Source organism: Phocoena sinus, chromosome 14 (genome assembly GCF_008692025.1).
Source record: "Phocoena sinus isolate mPhoSin1 chromosome 14, mPhoSin1.pri, whole genome shotgun sequence".
NCBI lineage: Eukaryota > Metazoa > Chordata > Mammalia > Artiodactyla > Phocoenidae > Phocoena > Phocoena sinus.
Window position 1 is genome coordinate 39,588,901 of NC_045776.1, and position 20,841 is coordinate 39,609,741.

Below are 20,841 nucleotides of genomic sequence, written 5' to 3' on the forward strand. Positions count from 1 at the left end.
TTTTGTTTTAATTCCCAAAAGCTCTTTTAGGTTCTCTCAGTCTTTTTTTTTTTTTTTTTTTTGGTACGCGGGCCTCTCCGGTTGCGGAGCACAGGCTCCGGACGCGCAGGCTCAGCGGCCATGGCTCACGGGCCCAGCCGCTCCGTGGCATGTGGGATCTTCCCGGACCAGGGCACGAACCCATGTCCCCTGCATCGGCAGGCGGACTCTCAACCACTGTGCCACCAGGGAAGCCCTCTCAGTCTATCTTTTGAATGGTATCCTATTCTTGTTTTATGGTTGTAATATGTTTTCTTATTTCATTGGGATTACTAATTATTTCTTTTTAAGTTTTCTTCCCCCTGAATAGTCAGTCTTTGCTTCCTCCAAGTTGCTTAAAGTTTTGAATTATACTTTACATGTTTGAGGGTTTCCTGTGATGTCTAGTATTCCTTGGTCATCTATTACTAAAAATGGAAGGCAAAAAAACTGAATATAAGCTCTGAATATTTAAGTGAGGCTTAGTGACTATGAGTATACTCCACTGGAGTGATCAGGCTATGCTATTAAGTTGGAGAATCTCTGATGTCAGTGTTTGCAGTTGTTTTGCTTTTCTCTAGGGCTAGTCCAATTCTGCTGATAAAGATCTTCCAATCTCCTGCCTGGAGGGATAAAGCCTGGCTGCTGGCATTAATGGGAGCCACAGAAAGCAAGGTGGCTAGGGGGTCTCAACAGCTAGAATGCATATGTTCACTTGATCTACCTTTCTCTGTACAGTTCCCTTGCTTTTAACTGGGCCTGTTGTCCTCTAGTCCAGATACCTTGTATTACCTTCTTTGTATGGCACAACTGGGCCTTATATTGCTGGTAGGAGTGTAAGTTGCTACAACCATCTTGGAAAAATGTTTGGCAGCACGTGCTAAAGCTACTTAAGTGTATACCCTATTTCTTTCCCCAATACGTACACCAAATAGAAATGAGAGCTTAAGTCTTCCTAAAATGTGCACAGAAATGTCACCATAGCCTTTATTCACAATAGTCAATAAGTGGAAACAACACAAATATCTATCAACATGTAAATAAACTATGGTATATTCACATAACAAACCACAACACTGCAATGGACAAGAATAAGTTTCTGATATATGCAACAATATGGATCTCAGAGACACCAAAGAATATAAACAGTATGGGTCCATTTATAAACAGTTCAAAGAAAGACAAAGCTAATCTATGTTTAGAGATCAAAACAATGGCTGCCCCTGGGGGGTGGGAGTATTGACTGGAAAGGAACACAAGAGATCTTTCAGGGGTGATGGAAATGTTCTATAAGGTGATTTGGATGATGGTTAGACAGGTACATACATATGTAAAAATTCAGTAATCTGTATGCTTATGACTGTATACTTCACCGTTTTAAGTTACACACAACTTAAAAGAATCTTGTAAAAAATTAATTATATACACCAAGGGGGGAAGTGGCGGGGGTGGGTGGGTGGGATGAACTGGGAGATTGCAACTGACATGTATACACTAATATGTATAAAACAGATAACTAATAGGAACCTGCTGTATAAAAAAAATAAAATAAAATTCAAATTAAAAAATTAACTATATAAATGTTTTGTAAATAATGAAGTTTAAAATCCCTACTAATCTATCAAGATAAACAATTATCTTCCAAAGCCTAAAATATATAGTCCCAATGATCACTAGAACTTGAGGTATTATTTTATCAGCATTTAATTATTGAAGTGGGGGGGTAGGTAGTAACTTAGTGATGTAACAACCACTTTAAGAAGAGTCAACACTAAAGTGCAATTTATTGGGAATTCATAACATACTTTTCATCCATATTAAATACTATTAGGACCACACTAGGTACTTACCCTTCTAACCTAACATCTGGTAAAGATCTGTTGAGTGCAATCATCTCACTTGCCATTAAATTGAACTGATTGATTTTAAACATCTCTTTCATCTTTTCTTGATCCTCTTTAGGAATGACGACTGGTTTCCCCATTTCTCCAGGACCTTCATGAGGCTTTTGTACTGGCTCTAGAACTAAGAATAAGGAGGAAACTTAACTAACATTAATTGTATAACAATTGATTCATGTTTCTGTTTAATAACATTTGAGTTTAAACTATGTCCTCAACAACCAGAGCCATTTCTGAGCCCATCCTCTCCCAGTCCGAGACACGGCCTAGGGGCCGCCTTGTCCTCCGCTTCCACGCCTCGTCCTGACTCAAGACCTCCTCACTTTGCACCACTCACCTGAATCACTTCATGGCCTTGGCACTCCCATCTCGGATATCATTACCACATTTATCTCCCTAAAGCACAGCCTTCATTGTGTTATTCTCATGGTCTCCTAGAGGCCAATCTCTTTAATAGGAAATTTAATCTAACTTCCCAAACCCACCACTTGCTGGGGTCTCCACCTGCCACCCCCCGGATCCTCACCCTCCAGTCAAACAGCACCCACTACTTTCCTCCATGTGCCTCATGTCTTCTTGCGTTGATGCCTTTGCTCACACTGGCCCCTCCCTTGTCATCTCCTTCCTACCTCTACCTCTGCAATACCAAACTCACACTTGTCCTTCAAGGCCCAGCTAAAACAGCTTCTCTCCTGCAGCTTTTCTGCATCTCTCTAGAGTGACCATTTACTACTCTTGACTACTACATACATCCAGGGCTCTATGTCTCTAATCAATAGTTCTCTCTTATTATGATCGCTAAACCTGCCTATGACACCCTCCCCTAACTAGATTATGATCTCTTTTTTAGCTGGATTTTTTTGTTCATTCATGTACCTTCTGTGGAGCTTAGCATTGTTTTACAGGCATTTTATAACCATATGCTAAATTAATATGTGAGTAAAAGTGTTATTCAAAATAAGTCAAAATGAAATCCTAGAATTGACAATAGTAGACATTATAATAAGCATTATGCAAGGTGGAGCATCAAGAAATATAATTCTTGAGAATTTCTTTATTTTGAATTTCTTTTATGCTTTGAGCTTTTTATTTGTTCAAACATTCATTGTAAATTTTTTATTTTATTGCACTTAAGTGAGAAAATACAGCCTTCCAACAATAAATATTTAATGAGCACCTACATCATAGCAGCCACTGTGCCAGGCACTGAGGATCAGTGCAGACAAGACATTACATGTTCTCTACCCTCATGTGGCTTAAACTTCCTACCTTTGGAAAGGTATTAACATTTCCTTTGTGGGCTAGAAAAATGTTTCATTTTTAAAAATGCTAAGTGGAATGTGTTAAAATTATGTATTCCATATATGTAGATTACATATTTGAAATATATCTAGTAAATAACCTTATTAATGAAAAAAAAGAAATATAATTCTAATCAGAAGTAATATTATCTCGTAATATACAGTTGTCCCTCAGTATCTATGGGGGACTGGTTCCAAGACACCCCCCTCACCCTGCCCTGCAGATACCAAAATCCACAGATGCACAAGTCCCTTATATAAAAAGGTGTGGTACGGTCAGGCCTCTGTATAACCCATGGATATGGAGGACCGGCTATATTAGTAAAAAGAATAATATTCCTGATCAGCAATTCCCAAATCTTGTTCCTTGCTATATGCTTTTGAGATGCTGAAAAGTGTTCCAAGAAAAATATGTTCTAGAATATATTAAATTCGAAAAAAAATTGTTAAACTCCCCATCTAAGAGGGATGGGTAGAAAATGAGGTGAGGGTAAGAATGGGATGAAAATATCTGTTTTGTACATTACCTGTTTATTTTTAAAGCTGAAAGTTTTATTCTCCTACAGTTTTTTTTTTAGGTATCCCCGAAAGTCTCTGGACAAAAATGAAGACATCAAGGCAGTAGACAAACCAGCTCATTTCAGCCAAGCTTCATCTGCCCAAGAACAGCTCTAGTTGGTAAAGCTGACCTACAGGATGACTGTTCAGATGGAGTACAAAGCAACCTACCAATACCAGAGCTGCAGAATATTATTCACTGCGTCTTCAAAAACTGTCTAGAATATAAAATCTATTCTAGAGGACTATCAAGGAAAAAAATGGTGGATAATAACTTTCCCCATTCTCACAATGAACTGTGATTCCAGGAAGAAAGTTAAAATATTAGGAAATAAATTATAGGAAACTCTTATAATACAATTTTTTTTTTTCTTTACGCGGGCCTCTGTTGTGGCCTCTCCCGTTGTGGAGCACAGGCTCCGGACGCGCAGGCTCAGCGGCCATGGCTCACGGGCCCAGCCGCTCCGCGGCATGTGGGATCTTCCCAGACCGGGGCATGAACCCATGTCCCCTGCATCGGCAGGCGGACTCTCAACCACTGTGCCACCAGGGAAGCCCTATAATACAATTTTTAAAAACAAATCCTGGCTAATTTTTGTCAAGTAAGCTCTTTAAATATAAGAAAAAATTCTCAGTGACAAAAATTTTCAATGCCACGTGTAATAAAAAATGTAAGTACAGAAGTATAATGCCTATATAAGCTTTTAAAACTTTAAAAATCATAAATTATAAAACTCTCAGAGTCAATTCTTACTTACCTGTCTCTGAAAATAAAGAGTAATTAACAGATTTGGGCGTTGGGACATTCAGGGGTCAGTATGAAGCAGCAGAGTTCTAGAGGTAACAGTTATTTTATCTGCATGGCACAGATAACCTGAAGAGTAGGTGGGAGACATCTAGTGGCCCTGATTATAAATATCCTTCAGTTACCTGTGCCCTATTTTAGCATAAGAAGATGCTTTAAAGAAAAGTTAAAATGGAAACATTTTCACACTACTCAGTTTTTTAATTGAATATTAAGTTATACAGAACACCATCTATAACATATTTTTGCTGGGGGCAGGGTGGGGTAGATCCTGAATCTGATCAAGCCTCTGGACTTACTTACCAATTCACAGGAAATATAGGGGACAGAGGAAATGATAAAAAAAAAAAAAAAAAAAAAACATTAAAGGGATGCAAATCCTGACTGTGGGAAACTGGAGAAAACAAAGAAAGCAATTTCTTCTTCTTCAACACAACCAAAAATGGGGGTGGGGAGGACAAAAAGAAAGAGGTATCCACGTATCTATGCCACAAGACTAGCTTTGAGTTGATAACTGTCGAAGCCAGATGATGGGTATATGGGAGATCAATTTTCTATTTTTCTCTACTTTTGTTTATGTTTGGAAATTTTCCATGAGGATTGGGGGAGCATGAATGAGCACTCAAGAAATTATTACGGTAAGAACCAGTAAGTATAAACTTGATTGCTTACAGCCTAAGAGACTGTATGACCAGAAAGTTAAAATCCTGCCCCATCACAGTGAAGTAAAACTCTAGCCTTGAGGTCTTAAAGAATTGGGCAAAACTGCACAACATATAAAATCCTCCTGGCTGCAATATTTTACAAATTTGGTCACCTGGTACTTACTAATAATCTAAATATCTGGTATAATACCCACATTATATACTTTAACCTACTGATACAAGAGATCTCAGAGCCGCATTTAAAATGGCCATTAATCAAAAGTTATATGACTACTGCATGACTTACAGAATCCACCACAATACTCTAATTTAGAAATTATAATATCCTGAAGAATTACACCAACCAGTAAACTAATTTTCTTTGGCAAAGATGCCAGGATAAAATGCAACTAGCTAGTGAATATTTTTACTACTAATGCACTTGCAGTACTAAAAAGCAACTAACAAAGAAGATAGTAAGCATTAACTTTCCTTGTATTCTACTTACCACTCTTTCATGTAAATTAAAAAAGAGTTCAGTGAAACTTGTTTGAAAGCAAATGAAATGGGTTTGGATATTATCATTTCCCGAACTGAAAAACAAACTTTCATTGCCATAAAATTTTATAGGCAGATCATTTCTAAAAATCAAATCAACTTTGACAAGGGGGTGACTAAGGTGTTATTCCAAAGTATCATGTGAGAACAAACATTTTATTATACACTTTAAACTTCATTTACATGACAATGTACAGAAGTTTCATGTTTTAGAAAATTTAATTTTCGAAAAAACTACAGGTTCACTCTGAATGCCACCAAATAAAATTCACATATACAAACCACATGACATACCTATGACTGTGTTTTAATAAATCTTACAAATTTCTAGTTTGTATTTTTCTCATGGAAGTGGAATAAGGAGGTATAAAGTTACATGATACCCATTTGGGGAAGATGGGGAAGATAAAAGGCTAAAATCATTTCTCCCAAACAATTTTCTTACCTTATTATACAACTATCTTTACTATTTTTATGCACTATATTTCACTTATTCCAAAATATTTTTTCCCATATTTTAACATCTCTGAAATTGGCATGTGGCTTACAATGATAACTGAAATGTTTTTGCTTTCTTAGTGTATATAATATGTATTCTATAAACAAAGCAAATTACCTGATTTTTTTAACATCAAAATATTATTGCATATAAAATTCACTGATAACTCTCTGCTACCTCAACACCTGTCAGTTTCAACCCTCATTCCAATTTTATATTCAATTCATTTGCATTGTGTTCAAATAAAACTCTAAGCACACTAAAAGTCTGTAATAAAGAGTTTCTGAAAGCCTTTACTAACAATATTTTTAAGTTTTTAATCATCAGAAGTTTCTTCTATAAAATATGTTCTCAAATTTTTCCTACTGTTTGACAACTGAAATAATTCTAGCAGAAGTACATGAAAACTTGAATAATCAACATTTTAATAATCTGAAAATCAAGTACAGTGCTGGCAGAAAGGATTAATTCCTACTTGAAATTGCATCTGTAAAAATACTGAATAGTCTATGCAACATCCAAATCCATAAATTGAATGAATGAGTTAATTCTAAAAAGCAGAAGAGTTGCAGAAATATTCCCAAGACATAACCCACACTAACCGTGTTTTTTCAAAGGGAATCTAATCTAATTCTCTAGCAACAGAAGAATTTTGCTATTCTCAGATAGTCTGGGGTATAAAATACAAGAATAAAACTATGAGAGAGAATGCTCAGGAAAATAAAATAAAACAAAACAAAACCAACCCTCTGAAACACCAAAGACTGGCCTGTTGTTACCTGACACAGGCAAGTAACAAGTAAATGTAAAAATCCTAGAAAACTAAATATATCAACGATAATCTTATAAGCATTATCATAAGGATAACAAATCCATTCTGCTTAAAAATAAGACACCTTTTTGCACACAATAGTATAAAGAACAGAATTTGGTAAATTTCACCAAATTGGCACTGTAAAGCAGTTCAAAGAAGTTCAGAAATGAGGTCCTCACAACACTGAGACAATTGCTCTGGAGTGTTGTATCTGCTCATTATTTTTTTGCTTTTTTGTTTTTTTTTTTTTTTTTCGGTACGCAGGCCTCTCACTGTTGTGGCCTCTCCCGTTGCGGAGCACAGGTTCCAGACGCGCGGGCTCCGCGGCCATGGCACGGCATGTGGGATCTTCCCGGACTGGGGCACGAACCCCTGTCTCCTGCATCGGCAGGCGGACTCTCAACCACTACGCCACCAGGGAAGCCCCGCTTTTTTGTTTTGATTTGGTTTTTCAAATGCCATAGAAAACGAATATCCTGGAGACCTTATGTGTTCTATCAAAAAAGACCTACATTCCTCTAGGTCACTGACCATACTTGCTAATTCCACTAAGAAGGTCCACATCCTTGATGCCATCACCTATCAACCCTCTCCCAACAATTTTAGTGAAAGGTCTGTTCAGTGGCACCACAATTCCTCAGCAGCCTTATGCTGAGAGCCTTAACCTTAGGCCTCTGATGCTACTTGAGACTTCTCGGCGCCCACTGCACTGAAACTTCACATCAGAGCAGATTTTTCAAACTTTCCTTGCTTAGCATCAATTGTCCCCCTTCCCTAAATCATTTCCTCACTCTTTCCCTTCAATGCCTTAAGGCTACATGGAACACAGTTTGAAAAAATGGATGCTCTAGGGCCCCATCTGGAACTGCTGGCCTCTCCAAGTTTCTCCCTTCAGCTATTAACTCACCTCTTGGCTTACTGCTCAGTGCTTCTCTCATCCTTCCACTGCTCATGGCCTTCTCAGTCTGTCCCACTCAACACCCTGATGCCCCCAGGCCATTATAAAGCTTCTATCAATACGTCGTCTTGTCTCAACAGGGGCCCCATCTACCAGACTTAAATCCAGCTCTTCCCCAGAGCCCATTAACCTCACAACCCTCAACAACTTTCATTCTCTGTCTCCCAGGAGGTAACGACGCTCTCTCATAGCTCCACATTGTTACTTTCACCCCATTTCTCCTTTACTTTGTACTTCTGTACTTTGTATAAAAGCTACTCCTTTTCCTTGATGCTCATGCTACTAGTGGTTTTCCAAAACTGTATTAACCTTAGAATCCTCTTCAAGGATAATCCTTTTCTTATGGTTGACACCACACTGTCTCATCTGCTGAGAATTGGCTCTTTCAAGTATTACTTCATTACTTTATATTTTAAACCTCTCCCTCAACATACATAAAAAATACATACATTCACAGAAAACCAACTTTGGCTCCATTCCTTTCTTTTAAACTACTGTACTATCTCTTTGTGTGGAAGCTTCCTAAAAGGATAAGCTACACATCAGTAATATCAAATCCACTGGCACTGAAATGGTACTTGCTAGGGTCACAAGAAGCCCCCTGCTGGGAAACACATCAGAACCACTTCTTCATCTCAGGTAAAATCTCTGAACAAACATCACTCCTGGATTTCCATGACCCCACTCCCTCTGGTTTCTCCCCCTACTCTGACTTCCAGAAGCCTTATTTCCCTTTGCTGACCCTCCATGATCCTCTCCAACACTGGCCTGTCTCTTCCAACATCCACACACTGCTGGAGCCCACACTGCCGCCCACATGCTCTACCCCAGCCACCCTCTGCTGCAGAACATCCCTCCCAACACCCCAACGTTAAATGCTCCAAACGCAACTCATCCTTCTGCCTTCTCACCAAAGCCACTCCGCCTCTGGGGGCCCCACCTCGTATCAATTCATCCAAAGAGGAAGACCTAAGAGTCATCTTAGACTTTTCACTTTCCATTATTACCTACGTTCAGTGACTCCCCATGCTATGTAAATGCCACTATTTACAAACTTCTCATATATTTTATTTCCTCTCCATCTCCAGTGTCATTTTAGTGTAGGCCCCAAGAACTTCTCCAGACCTTCCCAACGGCCTCACATCCACTCTCTGCTGTCTCACTCCCTTCTAGTATTGGGTTGGCCAAAAAGTTTGTTTGGTTTTTCCCATACGATGGCTCTAGTAGTGCTTATTTGTCTTTAACTTCATTTGAAACATTTTTTTTTTTTTTTGGTACTCAGGCCTCTCACTGTTGTGGTCTCTCCCGTTGTGGAGCACAGGCTCCGGACGTGCAGGCTGAACGGCCATGGCTCACAGGCCCAGCCGCTCCGTGGAACGTGGGATCTTCCCAGACCGGGGCACGAACCCGTGTCCCCTGCATCGGCAGGCGGACTCTCAACCACTACGCCACCAGGGAAGCCCCATTTGAAACATTTTTGTTAGACTGTATTGTGACAGCTGTCATATGTCATGCATTAAAAAAAAAAACATCAAAATCTGTGAATTTTTGTGTAGCCATTTTAACATTGAAGACGGAAGAAAAAAAAGCAACATTTTTGGCATATTATGCTTTATTATTACAAGAAAGGTAAAAATGTAACTGAAACACAAAAAAATATTTGTGCAGCGTATGGAGAAGGTGCTGTGACTGATCGAACGTGTCAAAAGTGGTCTGCGAAGTTTTGTGCTGGAGACTTTTTGCTGGACGATGCTCCAAGGTTGGGGAGACCAGTTGAAGTTGATATGGATCAAATCGAGACATTAATTGAGAACAATCAATGTTATATCACATGGGAGACAGCCAACATACTCAAAATATCCAAATCAAGCGCTGAAATCATTTGCACCAGCTTGGTTATGTAAATCGCTTTCATGTTTGGGTTCCATGTAAATTAAGCGAAAAAAAACCTTCTTGACCGTATTTCCGCATGAGATTCTCTGCTGAAACGTAACGAAATGTTCCGTTTTTAAAACAAATTGTGACAGGCGATGAAAAGTGGATACTGTACAATAATGTGGAATGGAAGAGATCGTGGGGCAAGTGAATGAACCACCACCAATCACACCGAAGGCTGGTCTTCATCCAAAGAAGATGATGTTGTGTATATGTTGGGATTGGAAGGGAGTCCTCTATTATGAGCCCCTTCCAGAAACCAAATGATTAATTCCAACAAGTACTGCTCCCAATTAGACCAACTGAAAGCAGCACTCGACGAAAAGGGTCCAGCATTAGTCAAAAGAAAATGCATGATTTTCCATCAGGATTAACGCAAAACCACATGTTTCTCTGATGACCAGGCAAAAACTTTTACAGCTTGGCTGGGAAGTTCTGATTCACCCGCCATATTCACCAATTGCACCTTCAGATTTCCATTTATTTCGGTCTTTACAAAAGTCTCTTAATGGAAAAAATTTCAATCCCCTGGAAGACTGTAAAAGGCACCTGAAAGAGTTCTTTGCTCAAAAAGATAAAAAATTTTGGGAAGATGGAATTATGAAGTTGCCTGAAAAATGGCAGAAGGTAGTGGTACAAAACTGTGAATATGTTGTTCAATAAAGCTCTTGGTGAAAATGAAAAATGTGTCTTTTATTTTTATTTATAAACCGAAGGAACTTTGGCTTTTAAACACCAAGCCAATACATCAGCCACGTGACCACCAAACTTCCTTCTGAAAGTCTGGATCCCATCAGGTTACTGATTTCCTTGTTTAAAATCCTTCAGTGGGACTTCCCTGGTGGTCCAGTGGTAAACAATCTGCCTTACAATGCAGGCGACAAGGGTTCAATCCCTGGTCAGGGAACTAAGATCCCACATGCTGCAAGGCAACTAAACCCGCACGCCACAACTACTGAGCTCGCGGGCCTCAACTAGAGAGCCTGCATGCCACAAACTACAGAGCCCACGCGCCTTGGAGCCTGCGCACCACAACTGGAGAGAAGCCCGTGCGCCGCAACAAAAGATCCCGCATGCCGCAACTAAGACCTGATGCAGCCAAAAAAATCCTTCAATGTCATGCCTCACCTACAGGATTTAGTCCAAAACCCTTAGCATGTCATAAAAGGCCTCCTGTGATGTGGCCTCTGCTAACCTCCCAGCTTCGTCCCATGCTCTTTCCTCACATTCTCCTATCCATCAACTCTGTCTCTCACTTGCTTATCTTGCACATGCTTCTCTCCTTTGCTTGGAAGGTATTCCCCTCACCCATCAAACCTAACAAACACCTGTTCACCCTGATACTACAGCTTGAGCATTACACTTCCTTGCTGCACCTTCTCAGATGCCCCACGGTGTTCCTTCCTTCTGCTCTCATGCACATCTCTAGTATGCTATCTATCATATCACTAATTTTACCATATTCTTTCTCTCCTGTTGGACTGGGATTCCCCAAAGGGAGGAACTTTTTTGTATTGTTGAAGTGTATGTCACTAGCACATAGCACACTGCCCAGCACATATCAGAGTTTAAAAAACATTCACTAAGTGTGTCTTCACCTACTACAGAGGTCCCAGTCTTTCTTACTTTTCATGCCTTTGCATTTAAGACAGAACACCATGAGCTCCCACTATAAATGGTAACGAATTAAGGTGCAGTGAGGGTAAAGTTAATCTGTTCCATTTGGGACAAGAATTATGCTAGTTTCTTACTGGTGAATGGCAATACCTTTGATTTGATTTAAATGTTGACAGAGTTATAGCTCTTGTCACCCGACAAACTTACTAAACAGCAGGGCCATAAAGGAAACCAGGAAAGTCAACAAATTAATAGGCAAAAAAATTATGGGGATGGTGAAAATTAAAAAGTCAGGGGTTAACCTAGGTATTACTAAAGTCCAGTGTTAAGAACTGAGCCTAATTTTAGGCAGATTTCCCATGAAATAAAGAGAACTGGTTACACAATCCCATCTGTAAAAATTACAATAAGTAGGCACACCTACCAATACAAATAAATAATTTTAGATTGCAAATTTTAAGGGACCAGGTGCTTTCATTATAAAAGTGCAAGATATTTAAATGTGGCTACATATTCAAATAAAACAGTAATCATTCACAAATAATTCCTAAAAATAGAATTACTGTTTAGCCAGATATTCTATAACTAATCACAGAGAGTTCAGAGCGCAGAATAGCTGAATTACTAATTCACAATGCAAAGTCATTTTCATTTTGTTTAAAAAAAAAATAAAAGGCAGCATTTGTCTTTTTGGTTTAAACACAGAGTCTAAAACTGAATTTTTCAGGTGCCCTCTGTCAAAAATGTCAGTCTTCCAAACTAGGTCCTTCATATTTGTGTTTCCTTCCTTTTCCATATCAGATACTGCAGTGTTCTCACTGCAGCCCAGATTTTATAGCCTGATCTTTTCATAAGCTCTCCCTAAAAGTGCTAACTGGAGCTATCTACAGCATTAACAAAACAAACTCACCAGACCACATCTACCTAGAATGACTTCTTCCCTTAGGACTGAGATGGGAAGGCTGGAGAACTCTCTCTCATACTTGATAATGCAATTTTAACGCTCCACTCAGCATTATGACCCTAGACTAATCTCCTGTACAATTTTGGTAGTTCCAGCTATGAGATTCCCTACAGTATTTGGTAATATAACTTCCAGAAAATTAACTACATTTAACATTGAACACACAAATTGAATTTAGCAATTCTATACAGGATACTTTAATACTTTTAACTGTTAGAAGAACCTACTGGAGAACTGATGGAAATATGATCATTATATATAGGAAGCCAGGGATTACTATTAATCTAAAAATGTTCAAATTTTATAGTTTCCAAATTAGTTAGTACAAACAAGTGACATATATATCAAAACAGGTCCACTATTATAAAATGTCACTCACCATCCCCAGCAGGAAGTCCTCTCTCTTTTTTTTCATCACATTTGTTGCATTCACTGAAGTAAAGCAGCAGGAACATATCCAAGAGTACCCAAATCAAGGAGGTGGCTAGGACCACCTTGCAATATGCAAATTTTCTCATGGCACTTTAAGTCAAATGCAAAATTTTAAAATATATATATATATAAATATACAAAGATCATGAAAATTATTCCAATCCAGTTTCATCAGAAATCACGTTCATAACCTATAGAAAGAAAAAGAAAAAAGATTAACTTAAAAATTCAGAACCTAAAAAAGAAACAATGGATTAATTCAATATGAATATGAAATTTTACTATGAAGAATAAGTTTTAAAATCAGACTTGAAAGAGTACTTGTAAAATATATAAAAATAGTAACAAGAACATGCAAATAACTCCTACAAATCAATATACACAATCCAATAGAAAAATGGGTAAAGGACTAAACAAGCACTTTGCAGAAAGGAAATCTGAATAGCCAATAAACAAGTGAAAAGGTGCTCGATTCATTACAATGAGGAAAATTCAAATTAAAACAGTGAGCTACTATCTTATATCCATCAAACACATGGGGCTTAACTGCCTTCTATTCAATTGCTGTATTAAACACGAAAGCAAAAGCTAAGCCATTAACTGCCACAGGAGTTTAAGAAACCAGTAATTCCCAGTCCATTTTAACCACTCACATTCAGTTCCCAGGGTCCAAGGATTTATATGAGTTCTCCTAGTAGCTTTTCTAGAGCAGTTGAATTGGAATGATTCTTATCCCTCTGTCCCAACTGAATCCCATTCTAAAAATGCTAGTCACCAGCCGTTCAAAAACAAGACTCATGGAAAGTATAACAGAAAAGAAAAGGGTATTTGCAAGATCTGAGCCCTAGTCCTGGCTCTGACAGTAATTTTACAGACTTCCCTGATGTTTAGTTTCTATCCACCCCACCCCACCCCCAAATATCATGAGAAAATGACTGGAGGAACTGTCCTTTGGGATAGCTAGACCAGAAACACTTCTGACACATATGGCACTCATCTGGGGGAGCTCTGGAGCAGCCCGAGGGACCTCAGAGAGGTAAGGAGCCATCCCACCGAGCCGCTGACACCGAGGCTCAAAGGTCTGTGTCACTGCTGTTCAGGAGATAGATGAGCCAAGAGCATTCAGGGGAGTGGATGGAGGAAACACACACTTGGCACAGGTGAAAGCCAATGAGCAGAAGCTCTGAAGGGCTGGGCTGATGGGCAGCATAGCAGCTGCTTACAAGGGCAGTTTTATGTAGCATGTTCCACGGTGGGCAGTAGAGATGTCTCTACCTAAACAATTCAGGGCAGGCCAGAGAGTTTATTTATGAAAAAGATACAATAGTTCTTTCCTACTTCACAAGGTGGCTAAACAGCAACCTGAAAAGCACCCCAAAATACCAAGTAATACTTATAAATGTAAAGTATTATTTCTGTTCGTCTCTCTGGGGACTTTGACCTCTTGCCTATTGGCCTCCTTTCATCAAACCAACACTTCCTGACTGCACTGTGAGAACAGGGACGCTACTGTCATATTCTTGCCTCAAAATCATACTTACTCAATATCTGTCACATGCAGTGAGCAACAACTGACATCTGTGGTGACTAGGGTGAGGGGAGGAGCAAAAGCATTATAATGCACAGTGTCATGGACCAACAGTTCTCTCCAGAGAAGCGAGATACACGTATGTATATATTTCAAGCCACTTTACATGAAAGGCTACCTCTTTTGGTCACTGGCAAAGCAAGCAGTCTAACTGCCAGTGCAACAGCTGGGATTCAAATGTAGTTTTGTGTTGTCTAAAATCTGCTGATTGTTAATTTTTTCAATGCTTACAGCCCAGAACACTTAAATGTAAATCTTTATAACTCTGTACTCATTCCTATTTAATTTTTCCAAGGCAGCACAATTAGATTCTAAAAGTGAAGATGAAATGCAGTGGGTGGGTGTGTATTTGGGGGAGCGGTACAGAGAAAGCAGGAGGTGTAGGGAGAAAGGAGGATAAAGAGGCAAACATCTTTGAGACCTTGAGTTATGTAGAGATTCCTTACATGGTAACAATAAAATGCACAAACCATTTAAAAAGATTGATAAGTTGGACTTTATAATTAAAATCTGCTCTTCAAAAGACAGTTAAAAAAATAAAAAACAAGTCACATATTGGGAGAAAATATTTACAAATTACATATCTGATAATTACTTATATCCAGACCATATAAAGAACTCTGCAAATACAATTTTTAAAAATCCTAATCCAATACAATGGGCAAAAGGTTTGAACTGTTGCTTTACCAAAACAGCGATACAGGTGGCAAAAGAGCACAAGAAAAGATGTTCAACATCATCAGCTATTAGGCAACTGCAAGTTAAGACCACAATGAAGCACCACTATGCAGCAATATAAATAGTGAAAGGAAAAAAGAAAACTACCAAGTGCTATCAAGGAACTGCTGCAACTGGACCTCTAATACATTGCCAGTGGAATGCACAATGGTACAGTCTCTCTGGAAAACAGTTTGGTAGTTTCTTCCCACAAGAATCTGCAATTCCATTCCTAGCTATTTACTTAAGAGAGAGGAAAACGTACGTCTACACAAAGGCTTGTACACAAATCTTTATAGCAGCTTAACCATAATCATCAAAATCTGGAAACAATCCAAATGTCCATCACCTGGTGAATGGATAAATTGTGGTACACCAAACAGTGAAATACTACTTCCCAGAAATCCAGCAATCAAAAAGAACTCTTAATATATATGCAATAATACTGATGAATCTCAAAAGCTTTATGCTAAGTGAAAGTGGTCAGTCACAAAAGGCTGCATACTGTATACTGTATGATTCCATTTATATGAGACAAATTGGATCAGTGGTTGCCAGGGGCTGTGGAAAAGTAGAGGACTGCTCTCAAAGGGCCGTGAAGGAACTTGTGATGATGAAAACATTCCATCTCTTGCTTGTGGTGGCAGCGGTCATTTTGTCCAAACTGGTACGACTACACCTAAAAGGGTGAATTTTACTGTACATAGATAAATACAGGAGAGGTGAGGATCCTTCAAAGAAACAATTCCAATTTTAGGAGAAAAACTGTTTTGTATTTCTTCAAGTGATACATACCAGAATTTATCTTGGAAATTATTAAAAGCTCAGAGTTTCTGTCTCAACCACAATAGATTAAAACCTTCCATATGAAATGCATTTAACTCCTTAATTATTTTAGAAGGTATAAAATCTGAATTAATGTCAAAGTACAGTGATCAATTATATCAGTAAACTTCTGATTCTATCCTACGTGTCATATGTAAAGGTTTTCCAAAGGTTGATCAGTATTTTCTAGGGCTAAATAATTACTTTCTCTTACTCCATATACTTCTAGCCAAGGCTCTCCAGAAACTTCAAGCCTAAAAAGAGAGTCTCAGCTCAAAAGCAGCTTTGGAGAAAATAGAAGCATCATTCTCTTGGACCTAAAACTTCAGTCTTCTGAGTATGTTAAGGTGCTTATCTCCCCTCTCCCAAGAACACTGAATTCTCAGGCACCTACACCTAGAATGACTAATTTTGCACTGTACCGACCAGGCAGAGGTATGAGATATGAGACCCTTCAATAGATCTGTTCATTTAATTTGTAGCTGAAATTTCTGCCAGAAAAACTGAAAGACTTTAAAAAATGATATTTATCCTCTAACATTGTAAAGAAAAGCAAGATTATTTTATTTACTAATTATATATTCCATTTGCTCTATTTCTCAGAACTATAATGAAACCTATTCATTCATTTATTATTATTTCATACATTCAAAACACACAAACTCAGTAAATGTAGGGAATGTGTCAAATGCAAGGAATACAAACATGAACAAAATATTCCTTCCCTTACGAAGTTTAGAGTTGTCTCTAGGAAAGCAGGCATTAGTCAAACACTCACATAAACGTGAAATTTCAATCGTGATAACTGCTTTGGAGGGAGGTACACAGCACTATACACATCTGTAAAAGAGATCTGACTTTGTCAAAAAGGCTTCCCTGAGGAAGACATGATTTGAAGAGAAAATGAGCATTTGGGGCAGTAAGTAGCAAGGACTCTATAGCAGGAAGGAGCCCAACACTCAAAGGCCAGTGGATCAAAGACAAAAGAGGTGAAAACTGTGATTGCGACAAAGCTGGAGCTGGATAAAAGTGGGCAGATTCAAGAGGTATTAAGGGACAAACTCAATGGGATTTAAGGATGAGTCAGGTGGGGGTAAAGAGGAGGAAATCCTGGCCTATACAAGTGGATGCAGAGTGTTGCCAGTCATAGAAACAGGGACCAGTAAAAGAGGACCAATTTTTGGAAAGGAGGAAAAGATGGGAAGAAATATAAGTTTGACTTTGGACATGCTGAGTATGAGGTACCTCTGATACCCTCAAAGAGATGTTAACCACAGCTGAGGACACAAAAGTTTGAGGCTCAAAGTGGGGTTCTCTGTATATCTCTGTAAAGATATACAGATAGAAGCCCCTGCTCTTGTGCAACTTTGCAGGGGCAGACAGACTAAAAAAAAATCAATACATGAAGTAACTTTTGTGGAGTGCAATTTCCCTCCTAAAGTGTGGGCTGGACTTAGGGACTTGCTTCTAACCAACAGAATATGGTGGAAGTAATGATGCGTGATTTCAAGGCTAGTCATAAAGCACAGTTCTCTTCCCAGCTCTCTCTCAGATCACAGACTCTGGGGAAAAGCAGCACCACATCAGAAGGACACTGAAGCATCCCTATAGAGATCCATGTGCTGAGAAACTGAAACCTCCTGCCAACAAAGAGTACTCTCTTGCAAGGCATGGAAGTGAACCACTTTGGAAGCAGACCCAGTCAAGCCTTCATCTTGACTGCAACATCATATAAGATCCTGAGTCAATACCACCTTGCTAAGCTACTCCTGCATTCCTGACCCAAAGAAAATATGAGATAATAAATGTTTATTGTTTAAAGCCATTAAGTTTTGAGGCAGTTAGGTAGTTCATTACTCATCAATAGAGAACTTCACAGAAAACTAGGACTAGAAAGGAAATTCTTTAACTTATAGCAAACATATTTAATGATGGGATTCCCGATGCATTTCTGTAACATTGTAAATAAGAAAAGTTATGCATCCTCACTTCAATCTGATATTGTACTGGAGGTCTAAACAATATGACAAGAAAAGGAATAAGAATTAGGGGATTAAAAAGAGACAAAATTATCTGCAGATAGCATGCCTTCTGTATAGAAACTCTAAAAGAAATCAATAAATAAACCATTAGAGCTAATTCATTATTTCATCAAGGTTGCTGAATACAAGGTAAACATATAACATCAATCATGCTTCTTCATGATAATAACTAATTAGGATATATAAAGGAAAACATCACATTCAAAGCAGCTATAAAAACCCTAAGGTATTTGGAAATAAACTTAACAAAATATGTGCAAGACATGGAGAAAATTGTGGTGCTTTGTCAAAGGACATAAAAGAACACCTGAGGGCTTCCCTGGTGGCACAGTGGTTGAGAGTCCGCCTGCCGATGCAGGGGACACGGGTTCGTGCCCCGGTCCGGGAAGATCCCACATGCCGCGGAGCGGCTGGGCCCATGAGCCATGGCCGCTGAGCCTGTGCGTCCGGAGCCTGTGCTCCGCAATGGGAGAGGCCACAACAGTGAGAGGCCCGCGTAACGCTAAAAAAAAAAAAAAAAAAAAAAAAGAACACCTGACTAACGGATAGATGTACCATGTTCAGGAAAAATAAACAAGCAACTTCTTCCTAAATTAATTTAATTCTAATCAAAACACAAATGAAACCTTTAGGGACTGGATTTATTATAAGGCAGAAGTATCTACAGCCATGTGGTACCCCAAAACAAACCTAAACATGTGTGGAAAATTGGAAAGGTGATACTATAAATCAGAGCAGAAAACTGATAAAGGAACAAATAGCTTTCCAAATGGTAAAAAATAAATTTAGATCCTACCATATACCAGTAATAAGAGTAAATCTATGAATAGATAATAACTCCTATAAAATTTACTGGCTGAAATGTTTTAATTTAGAGCATTCAGTGTTTGGTATCTTAAGTGGAATGTCAGTTTCCAAGGTGATAAACAGACTTAGCTCCTAGCAATACCTTTAAAAGTGAATCTTTTTCCTAGTTACAAAGTAATATATGCTCAATACAAAGAACCTGGCAAACACAGAGAAGTAAAATAAAAGATACAAAGCCATCTATAAACCCCCATCCCACTTAAACGCTATTACCAGTGGGATAAGTGCCCTCCCAGTCATTCAGAATAGCTCATAGATACATCGTTTTAAAGCAAGTTTGTAATGTCTATTTTGACTCAAACATTTTAATGTCTTAAATGTCCCTATCAGGGGGAAAAGAATGGAATGGCTGTGACTATAAAGGGGTAGCAGGAGACACCTCTGTGGTGATGCTGTTGTGATTTTTTTTTAATTGCAGTAATACGCTCAACAGACATTTCTAACCTCTCTTTTCACCCCAACCACTGAGTATCCTGTCTTAGGCAACAAATGTCTTAATGGTCACTTTAAAATAGCCCTGATATCCACAAAGCTATGTCAAAATGCCACATATTGTTTTATACTTAAAGAACAGACATAAAATAGACACAAACTGAGGTGGCTTCCTGGCCCATGATTCTGACTTGTGCTCTCCCCACTCTCCCCCAAGGGTTTCTTCTGGTAACAGACCTAGCCCCCTGGCCACAGGATAGCCAAATGACCTGACCAGATCAACCACAGGATCTCACCCCTTGGCTTCCCGAGTCACAGAGCTGGAAGCCTGTGCTAATCTAGCACTGCAGTCAGCTACACTGCCCAACATGTAGAGAAAGCTGACCTGCAGTCCAAGAGGATGAGCCCAGAGGCACACAGGATGAGAGGCAAAGGTGACGGAGTCCCTGACTCTACTTTGGCTTTTGTGAACACCCAGGAATCCTTCTATTAATCCCCTTTTCTGTTCATGACAGTTTGAATTGGGTTCCTAACACACATCTGGGATGGCCACTGGGGGGATGGGGGAATAAGGGACAGAGGAGACCTACAGGTAAAAATCAAACAGGTTCTGGTCCACTGGTGAGGTTCCCCTCTACTAGTCATAAACAATTATACATTACGAGGCAGACTACACTATTTGAAAAGATACTTTTTAATGCCCCAAATCACAAAAACATATCAAGTATCAAAAGTAGGTATAAAACAAATCACAGATATAAAGGATCACAACACAACATACACATGTATCCACCACTCAGTTTAAGAATAAGAACATCACCTTTAAAGTTCCCTCTCCAATACCATCTCTTCCTAGCTCCTCAAAGACCACCTCTATTCTGAACTTAACATTCTTTCTTTTCCTGAGAGTTTTACCTCACTGCTATCCTTAAAAATGCCTTGTTTACATTTTGTTTCTGAACTGCTTATAAATGGAAGAATCTGAGACCTGCTTTTCTTCTAACACTACGTTCCTGAGAACCATCCATTTGTTGCATGTAGTTGCAGTCAGTTCATTTTCACTACTGTCTAATATTCAATTGGCTTATAATTATACACTATGAGGCTTACCACAGTTTATTCCTTCTACCCTTAATAAACATGTGGTTATTTCTAGGTTTCTGTTATTACAAGCAGTACTGCTATGAATATTCCTGAACACGTTTCCTGGAACAAATGTGCCAGGGGTCAGCAAACCTCTTCTGCAAAAGGCCAGATTGTAAACATTTTAGGCTTTGCGGGACATAAGATCTCTACTGCAACCACTCAAATCTGGTGTTGTACCACAAAAGCAGCCAAAAGTGATATGTAACCAAGAAAGTGTGAC

General features: G+C 38.8%; 1 protein-coding gene across 3 annotated transcripts in view; it reads right to left on the reverse strand.

The window, feature by feature from the left end:
- GALNT1 (polypeptide N-acetylgalactosaminyltransferase 1) overlaps window positions 1–20,841 on the reverse strand; it is a 127,362-nt gene that overhangs the window by 56,772 nt on the left and 49,749 nt on the right. For all 3 annotated transcript variants that reach the window (XR_004345523.1, XM_032603587.1, XM_032603586.1), the window contains 2 exons: window positions 12,952–13,195; window positions 1,869–2,043 (listed from right to left, as the gene is read on the reverse strand). Coding sequence is in view for 2 of the 3 variants with exons in the window: in XM_032603587.1 (XP_032459478.1) it covers window positions 1,869–2,043; window positions 12,952–13,090 (314 nt within the window). In the remaining variant the exon portion in view is untranslated. The remainder of the gene's footprint in view (window positions 1–1,868; window positions 2,044–12,951; window positions 13,196–20,841) is intronic.